This window comes from Nematolebias whitei, chromosome 16, assembly GCF_014905685.2.
Source record: "Nematolebias whitei isolate Nwh7 chromosome 16, NemWhi1, whole genome shotgun sequence".
Taxonomy (NCBI): domain Eukaryota; kingdom Metazoa; phylum Chordata; class Actinopteri; order Cyprinodontiformes; family Rivulidae; genus Nematolebias; species Nematolebias whitei.
The window spans coordinates 41,028,797-41,038,439 of NC_056513.1; the positions used below are offsets into that span (position 1 = coordinate 41,028,797).

At 44.7% G+C, this 9,643-nt stretch overlaps 1 protein-coding gene across 1 annotated transcript in view; it reads right to left on the bottom strand.

The window, feature by feature from the left end:
- The window catches only part of xpo1a (exportin 1 (CRM1 homolog, yeast) a), a 38,126-nt gene that overhangs the window by 13,565 nt on the left and 14,918 nt on the right, over nucleotides 1-9,643 (bottom strand). Inside the window, exons 8-19 of the mRNA XM_037689898.1 lie at nucleotides 8,658-8,706; nucleotides 8,433-8,552; nucleotides 8,108-8,236; nucleotides 7,874-8,032; nucleotides 6,457-6,639; nucleotides 6,144-6,282; nucleotides 5,430-5,611; nucleotides 5,125-5,281; nucleotides 4,817-4,980; nucleotides 4,594-4,728; nucleotides 4,305-4,488; nucleotides 607-713 (exon numbers count right to left, since the gene is read on the bottom strand). Of these exons, the coding sequence (XP_037545826.1) occupies nucleotides 607-713; nucleotides 4,305-4,488; nucleotides 4,594-4,728; nucleotides 4,817-4,980; nucleotides 5,125-5,281; nucleotides 5,430-5,611; nucleotides 6,144-6,282; nucleotides 6,457-6,639; nucleotides 7,874-8,032; nucleotides 8,108-8,236; nucleotides 8,433-8,552; nucleotides 8,658-8,706 (1,708 nt within the window). The remainder of the gene's footprint in view (nucleotides 1-606; nucleotides 714-4,304; nucleotides 4,489-4,593; nucleotides 4,729-4,816; nucleotides 4,981-5,124; nucleotides 5,282-5,429; nucleotides 5,612-6,143; nucleotides 6,283-6,456; nucleotides 6,640-7,873; nucleotides 8,033-8,107; nucleotides 8,237-8,432; nucleotides 8,553-8,657; nucleotides 8,707-9,643) is intronic.

Genomic DNA, 9,643 nt, shown 5'->3' on the forward strand with positions numbered 1-9,643 from the left:
CCTCCTCTGGACATGTCCAAACCACTGTCCCTCCTCTGGACATGTCCCAACCATCTCAGTGTGTCCTCTCTAACTTTATCTCCCAGTTGTTCAACCTGTGCTGTACCTCTGATGATCTCATTCCTGATCTTCTCCATCCTTGTCTCTCCTAAGGAGAACCTCAACATCTTCATTTCTGACACTTCCAGTTCTGTCTCCTGTCTTTTTGTCCATGTCTCTGTCTCCAGACCATACAACATAGCTGGTCTCACCTTTGATCTTTGCTGACACCCTTTTGTCACAAATCACTCCTGAAACTTTTCTCCATCACTCCATCCTGCCTGGACTCTCTTCTTCACCTCTTCACCACACTCCCCATGTTCCTGGACAGTGGACCCCAAGTCCTTGAAGTCCTGCACCTTTGTGACCTCTGCTCCTTGTAGCCTCACTGTTCCACCTCCTCCCTCTCATTCACACATGGACTCTGTCTTACTACGGCTGACTTTCATTCCTCTTCTTTCAGGGTCATATAAATATGTTGATATAAATTAAGATATAAATATATAAGCACATTTAAAACAAGTCTCCGTTGTGAAACAGGTCAAATGAGGACAAGACTAGGCTCACCATCTGAGGGTCGCTGGAGCGACTGACCCAGCCTGATATCAGTTTCAGTGTCTCCCTCTTCACCGTCCTCATGCTCCTGATCAGAGGCTGCTTCGTCACCATCTCACCTGCACAACATAATTAAATGCAACAGGTTGAAGTGGCCCAGTCAGAAATAAACACACACATTACAGGCTAGTCCAGTGGTTCCAACCTGGTGGGCCCCGACCCCCATGGGGGGCGCTAGAGAGCACCGGGGGGGGGGGGGGTTGCATATGTCTGCCTAGAGGTTGTAATAATGTGAATGTATTGTCTGTGTAACAAGTTTAGAAAATATGCTTTTATTTTTAATAATGTTTGAAATGTAACCAAACCCTGATGAACACTGAAGAACCCTGGTTTTGTTTGAAGAGTTTTCTGTAACTTGTTAATAGTTAAAAACTAGAATCTGTCCCGTCACTTTAAAAGTGCAGTGTTGTACGTCAGTGCGTCCAGCTGCCTGAGAACAGGCAGGAAGTTACCCACGCTCAAGGTTAAACTCACATTCATTACATGTACAACAAACGTAAGCACATGCAGTGAATGTTTGAATGTGTAAAAACACACACGAGTCAGTTTTCTGACAACAGTAGAACATTTCTCCCTGGTTTACAACAACAACATTGTTATTACTATAGTAAGATGGCGCCTGTGTTTGGCTTGGCCTCTGCAGGTTGTTTGCTTCACATGTTATTTGATCGTTATGTTTCTGTCTGGGGGCTTCCTTGTGGACATGTGACCACCACTCGCTACTGGTGATCAAGTCTGTGATGGTCAACCTTCAGCGTCATAAAAACGGAGTTATATTTCCACCACCGCTGGAACATCTCTCCTCTTTAACCTGTGGATCCGCCCCTGCTCTGGACACGCAGGTGAAGGAAGAGGGGGAACAGAGCCGGCTTCTTCGTGCTGCTCCGTCGGCTTCTGAGAAACGAGGCAGCATCCGGTGCGGCCAGGTGATTCAACCTCAGACATGTTGGTGCTGGACTAGTTCAAACGCTCCCAGAAGTTTCCCACACAGGTTGTCACCTGAAGCTGTGGCATCCAAAGTTCACCGCGGGAGGAATCCTGACTCACTGCGCAGCTTGCCACGTCATCCCGACGCCACTGTGGACCCCTCTACACCGTCAGCAGCTTTCTCCACTAAAGTGTTATTTGATACCATCAGCAGTTTTGTATCTCCCCCAGCGCCCGATGCTTCATTAACCTCAAACAACGACTGTAACTTGTTCCTCAGTTTTTTCATAAAGAAGGTGATGGACCTGAAAGCCAATATATCTCCAAGCTCCTCTACTTTTCAAGATGAGCCTCAGTGTTCTGAGTCATTTTCTTCTTTTGTTCCGATGACTTTAAACGACCTGACCTCATTAATTGACAAAATAAAACTTTCTACTTGTTCACTGGAAATATAACTCCCTCTTTGCTTGTCCAGACTCTAGCCTGAACTGGTCCAACAGTGTTGATGATAATTAACAACTCCCTGAACAAAGGGTTCGTCCCATCGTATTTTAAAACAGCAGAAGTGACCCCTCTCTTAAAGAAGCCTCTGGCTCCCTTTCCAACTTCCGTCCGTCTCTAAACTGCCTTTTCTCAGTAAATTACTTGAAAAAGTTGTAGAAACCCAACTCAGATCCTGGTTCTGTCAGTTACAGATCTCTGACCCCTCTCAGTCTGGTTTTCTAAAACACCATTCCACTGAACCTGCTCTGGTAAAAGTCCACAACGATCTGTTAATGGCTGCTGATGAAGGAAAATGCTCTGTGCTGGTCCTGTTAGATCTTAGTGCTGCCGTTGATACCGTCGACCACACAACCTTATTAAACAGACTGAAGGTTGTGGCTGGTATTTCTGGCTCAGCTTTGGACTGGCTCACATCATACCTATCTCACAGAACTTTCTGCATCCAGACGGACAGGTTCTCCTCTGATTATGCCCCCTTAACTTGTGGGGTGCCCCAAGGCTCAGTTCTGGGTCCACTTTTGTTTACCTTTTATATTATCCCACTTGCCAGCATTATTCAATCCTTTTCTGATATTTCTTATCACATTTATGCTGATGACATTCAGTTGTATTTTTCATTTAAACCACACCAGCTGGATAAACTGGCCATCCTTGTCCAATGTTTGTCCCGTATCAGTGACTGGCTTGCCAGTAACTTCCTGGTTTTAAACACCAGTAAGACAGAGACTGTGATTACAGCTCCCAGTCACCTTCACCCAAAATCAATCAGAAAATTACCTCTTTCTGCCCAGTAGCCAAATCAAAAGTAAAAAACCTAGGAGTCACAGCTGACTCATCATTAAGCTTTGAGTCTCACATTAGAGATATTTCCTGTTCTTGTTTCTTTCATTTAAGAAACATTTCTAAAATACGACCTTTGGTCTCCAGAGTTGACCTTGAGAAAATTATTCACACTTTTGTGTCATCGCGTCTGGACGACTGTGATGTCCTTTTTACCTGCCTGGACAAGTCTTCAGTCTCACGTCTACAAGTGAAACAGAACGCAGCTGAAAACTAAAGGGGACGGGGTCTTTCAGCCAGTGGCCCCCAGGCTGTGGACCAGTTTGACCTGCAGCTTCGTTCTGCTGACTCTGTGGAGGTTTTTAAAAAGAAACTGAAAACACTTTTAGTCTCTCAGGCTTTTATGTCATGATTTTATTCTGCTTCTTGTAGTTCTTAGGCTTGTTTTATTCTTTGTATATTTTAGTGTTGATTTTTATTGTACAGCACTTTGTGATTTCATGTCTGTGATAAGCGCTCTATAAATAAACTTTACTTACTATTGGTGAAAGTTGGGAATACTTTCAGGAACAAGTTGGTAAAAAGTTCCCCTGACATGAAAAAGCCTTTGAAAGAGCAGGTAGTGATGTCACAGAGCTACAGAAGCATCTTTTGAGTGTTCACTTTTAATTGTTAAAGCTAAAAATCTGCACTATATTGGAGAAACCTTCTGAAACTGACCTGCCTGAAAATTACAGAGCTGATGTGTGACAGGGCTCATGCAGTGGATAAAACTAAAACTGCCCCGCTCTCCAACACTGTCAGAGTTTCATTACAGTCATTTCTTTGTTGTTTATCGTCATTTCTTTGTTGTTTATCATCATTTCTTTATTGTTTATCGTCATTTCTTTGTTGTTTATCGTCATTTCTTTGTTGTTTATCGTCATTTCTTTGTTGTTTATCGTCATTTCTTTATTGTTTATCGTCATTTCTTTGTTGTTTATCGTCATTTCTTTATTGTTATATTGTCCAGGACATAATGGATAAAATAGCTGAAAATGGTAAACATCAGCTGCATGACAGGATCAGGAAGAGAACATGACAAAACTACAATTACTGTTAAGTTTACTCTGTTGTTAGTTTTTAAAGAAAAGTCATGCGAGTAATTCTCAAAACAGTGTTCTGGTTATTTCTCTTGTACAACTACCAGTTTATAACTTTTACAAATAAAAGTTTCTAACTATTTACTTTATTCTTCTATTATTTACTTTATATTTAACTACTATTACATATAATATTAATTATAATATTGACTATAAAGAGATTAATCTGATCGAGTCTTTTGGGAGAGGGGAGCAGTGAGGGGTTGGGGGGTCTCAGATCAGCTAGGAAGTAAAGGGGGGGTCCTTTGAGGAACCACTGGTCAAATGAAGAGAAAACAAGAGAGGGCAGAAGCTGACCGTTGGTCTGGACGGCTGAGGAGATGTTTTCACTGAGACATTTGTAGACGTTCAGCATGTCCAGGTAGATCCGACCCAGCTGGACCACAAATGGATGACCCACAGCTTTACAGGCTCTGACGTTAGTTTTCAGGATGCTCCCCAGCTGACGCACAGTCTCTGCATCCTTCAGGATGTCCACATTCTGTGGAAAACAACCCATGAACGAGTCAGAGGAACGAGACGTTTGAAGGAACAGCAGGAGACATCTGGCAAGACATCAGGTTCTAACGTTTACTGCTGGATTCACCTTTGTAGCTTGTTGGATGATGCTGTCCCACACCTGATTAGGCAGCAGCATATACTTCTCTATCAGAAGCTCTTGAACTGCCTGGTCTGTCTGAGCTCCAATCATGTAACCGACTGCCTCGTAAAATGTGTGGACCTGCCGTCAGAACAGAGAACTTGATGAACGTCGACTGAAGAACAAACACAAACAAACAGTCTCGTGAAATGTTTCAGACATGACCGACCTGCTGAGGCTGCAGGTCACAGATGATCGTGTTAATGTTGTTGAGTATCTCGTCGATGAAGGGCATCACCTCTCCCACCTGAACCTGGACAAAATGACGGCGACATTTCTGTGCAATCTTGATGAAGGTGTCACAAGCCATGTCCTGCACACCATCGTGGGTTTCTGAGGAATCAAACGAGGATGGAAGGAGTTTAGGCCACACCACATGGAAACCATACATTATATATTATATACATTATACATTTGTTAGCAGTCATTTCAGAACAGAGTGTGCAGGTCGCATCGGGAGTCCTCGATGTTTCTTACCATGCATAAACTCAAACAGCTTGTTGACGACGGTCTTCAGGAACTTCCAGTGGGCTCGCAGGAACCGAGGATACTGTCCCACAATGTACATGATGTTGGACGCTATTATAGCCTTGTTGTCTTTACCCCTTTTCTGCTCACATAGGCCGAGCAGGTCCTGCAAATAAACAGTTTACTTTGTACGCCTGATGTCCACAACAGTTACAAATAAATAACTGCTAAAAAAGCCAGGTGGTCACAATGACAAGAAGTTACAGGTTTGTGTCAGAGATTTACTTGGGAGAACGTGGTTTCCTGAGCCTCACCTTGATGACCGTAACCAGGAACCTCTTCTCGTCCTCCTCGTGCATCGCCCCGCTGATGGAACCGATGGCCCAGCACAGCATGTTCAGGTTCCTCCACGACCACTCCGTGCCATTCACCTGGTTGTGGAGCTTCTCTGTCATGATGCGTTCAGTGTCCGCATAGTCCAGATGTGTCAGATAGACTGCGAGGGTGCAGAGACACACAGGAACGATGACACACCTGAACTCAACAACTGAACGTACCCCCTCTGAGGACATGGAGCCTAAAATTCATTTCAACCATCACACAAGTCATCCTCGCTGGGACCGCAGCAGGAAGAGCAGCCAGACACAGAAACGGAGAAAACAACTGTAAAATAGTTCAAAGACTCCGTAGTCTCTTAAAAAGGTTTCACACACTGTTTATTTTCTGGGCCTTATATGCAAAATTTTTACTTAATTTTACTTTATTTTACTTTACTACTATTCGCACCTTATGTCGAAGCAAATTCCTAGTTTGTGAACCTTGTTCATTGACATGGCGATAATAAACTGATTCTGAAATGTTTTAATTGTACCATTTTAATAATTGACATCTTGCTAAAAGACAATCCAGTCGCCGACACGTGGTTTAGATGAAGTGTGGGTTTATCAAACGTCACAACGTCGTACAATAATAATGCACATGACCGCTTTATGCTAAAGTTGTGCATGTAGCAACAAGTGCTGACTCACCAAGAGTCTCCCTCATGTTCTTGTACAGGTTGATGGCATCTGTATCCTTCATGAACTCTCTGACCACCTCCCCCTGGTCATTCTCCACCACCAGCACCTCCTCTGGTTTGGCCATGCGGCTCACCATCAGCAAACGCACCTGAGGGAGGAGTCGGACATCAGTCTGAGCAAAGACCCAGCAAGCCTCGGACAATTTACATTTATACACTAAACACTGAGTTTGTTAACAAGAACAAGAGAACTGTGGCCTTTTCTGCTGGGCCACTGCTGTCCAACACCGCCTGCTCAATCCAAACTGGAATTGTTGCCTCACCTGGGAAAGGACGGGCAGGTAGAGATGTCTTCGAGGCGGAACATCCGACAGCAGCGGGGTGCTGGAAGTGGAGAACGGGCTCTCCCTGTAGAGCTCTGCTGCCAAGTGGTTCCAGTATTCAAGACATATCTTGAAGATCTCCGTCTCCTCCACCTCCGACACCAGCAGCATGTAGTGCAGGGCCTTGGGACACGACAGTGACATCAAACTACTCTGTGTACTGGGACCAGTAACCCATCCATTTAGTATTGTATGCATGCTCCAGGTTGCACCCATCAACATTTGAACAGAACTGACGATCAAGAAACTAATGTCCACTTAATTGCAATTAGCTGCAGTGAAACTCGTAATTCTTACATTATAATGTTATTATTTCACATGTACCGACAACTATTCAGATATTTTAGGTGAACCTGACTTTAGTTTTAAGTACGTTAAAAAGTTTGGTCTATAATTTAGTCACTTTGGGTCTAATGACAGACGTTCCACACCAACTTGTTTCTGTGAAATCTTAATAGAGGAAAGAACATTTCTCTCCCTTCTGACGGACGTTTATCAAATGAGAACACCCCCAAAGGATTTTACAGAAACGGAGTGTGAAGACGTGTCTGACCAGGTCGAGTCAGATCCTCTGGACAGATTCTTCTTGTTGAAACGTCCTGATGCTGCTCAACGATCCAGGTAGAACAATCTAGAAGTTCAATCTGCTCCTCTGGATGTTCAAATAACAAAAAGTAAAAAAATGTAGAAACGTTTCGTCTCTCATCCAGAAGACTTCCTCAGTCTGAGGTGCTGTATTCAGCTCAGTCTCTTAAATAGCACCTTCTCAGAGTGGATCAACCAGTTTGCTGCTGACAACCAGAACCAGCTGATCACATGCTCAAGAAGGACCATCAGCCTAACAATGGATCATTAGCACCTGATGGCTGTTTACTATTCACAGAGGGCTGAGTGATACTAGCAATCACAGCATTGTAAGAGGGGGACAGTTGAACCTGGAGGCTCCACCCCTGTTTAATGATGGACAGGTTCTTTAAACAAAGATGGCCTCCATGCTGTCACTGCTAGTTTCACTCAGCCCTCTGAGCAGCAAGCAGCCATCAGGGCACTAACGATCATTAGGCTGATGGTCCTCCTTGATCACGTGAACAGCTGGTTCTGGATGTCACCATCAAACTGGTTGATCCACTACGAGAAGGTGCTGTTTATAAGACTGAGTTTGTTGCAGCTCCTCAGACTATCAAGAAGAAGACTCCGTCCAGAGGACCTGACTCAACCTTGTTAGATGGATCCACCTGGATTAATGAGCAGCTTCAGGACGTCTGAAAGATGTGTCATCTTCTGACGGACGTGTTGCTTTACGTGTGAACGTCTCGCTTGTTTCTGACAAACAGAAAATTCTCTGCCATCCTCCTACCTCCATGAGCGTTTCACGCAGGTTGGGCCTCTTCTCAATGAGCTGCCCATGTTCTTTGAGGAACGTGCACAGAAACAAACTCAGGTTCTGAATGAAATTCTGCTCGTCGTCCTTCCCGTTGGCGTAGGCCACTTTGATGTTTGTGTTCAACGGCAGCATCTAAGCAAACAAGACATTAAACTCCACGACTTGAAGAGCCAACAAGTGTTGGCCTACATGGTCTCGGCACAGTACCTGTTTGAGCTGGCTCATGGTGAGGGTGAACAGGCTGACGAACTGCTCCTCATACTGGTTGACGCTCACTCCAGCAATCTCTGTCAGACATTTCAGTGTCACGTTGCGAAACATGGGCACGTTCAAGAACTGAAAGAAAACATGGAACAGGACTGAGCTGGAGCTTCACTCTGAAAACCTGCAGGGAACTTGCTTTTGCCAACATGTCGTAATCCACATGAACAGAAATGTCACAGGAAGTTTATGAACTTGCACATTCACCGTCTGTTTAGTTTTGCTGCGTCACTTCACCAGTTTGTTTCCTTGTTAGTATTGACTGGTTTACCTTGTAGACCAGGGTGCTGATGAGTTTAGTCTCAAAGATGTATCCCAAAGGTATCCAGTTGAGGAAACGCAGGAGCGTCTCCAGAGTGGCATGAACAAGCGGTGCATTCTGGGAGTTCTCCTACAGTCACCAAGATGAACACATTTGAGAACGCATGCTGGCACTTCTTGAGAATACAGGAACATGGTGAGGAGAGAGCTATTGGCCTGGTGAGAACAGTCTTACCATCACAAACTGGCACAGCTGGAATATCTGGGAGAACTCATTGCACATGCTAAAAGATCAAAAACAACGGGCCGTTAGTGACAGCAGGGCTCGTCTGAAAATGTTCTCAGAACGGATTTAAAGTGTGAACACAAACTTTCATGTGATGGACAACGGAAATATTCAGATGCCTTGAAAACGGAACAATTCAAAACCAACATTTCTTTATGGAATACATTTTGTCTGCCGTCCTAAACAAGTTTCAGGCTAAGATTTGGTGCCATCGACGAGTGCACGTGTTGGGGATGACGTGAGTGGTAGTCAATTCAAGGCCTCAGTACACTCGGGCGTACGTCAGACCACACGTACCGGAAGAGAGTCGAAGCGGCCGCCCGCAGGGCGTGTCCGTGCAAAGCTCCGTTCTTATGACCGCGTACGTGCACTCTGTGTCGCACAATGAACTGCTCAGCGACGGACTGTTTTGTATGAAACACCAATGTATTAAATTCTCCTTCTTCATCCCTGGTCTGGTTTAATGGCCTTTTTTGTTTTTTTTCCCCCCCAGAGGCAGTGATCTCTTCCTCCTCCTCCATTCCAGCGTGGCGGAGGGAGGGTCTGGAGATTTCCTGGCTGGTCAGTCTGATGTGTGGGCTGCAGGGCCAGCACTCTCCGTTTTCTTTTTAGAACTTTTTAATAACAACATACTGTATTAACACAGAAAACCGCTGCAGTTGGGGCTGCCAGCTCTCGTTTTGTTTTTTGTGACCTGTCAATCAATCCAGCTGGTCTGCAGCCGCTCAGGGTGGACGCTCGAGTATGAAGTCTCAACCCTCTGCAGACAGTGCACATCGAGTCCGCACGGAACAAGGTCTGCCCGAGTATACTGGGACCTTTAGTGTTTCCTAAGGTTTACTAGCTGTGTCAGCTATCTTGTATCAGGTTGACTAAAAGGGCAATCAGCTGTAGTTGTTCATCCTGTAGTTGTTCATCCTGTAGTTGTTCATCCT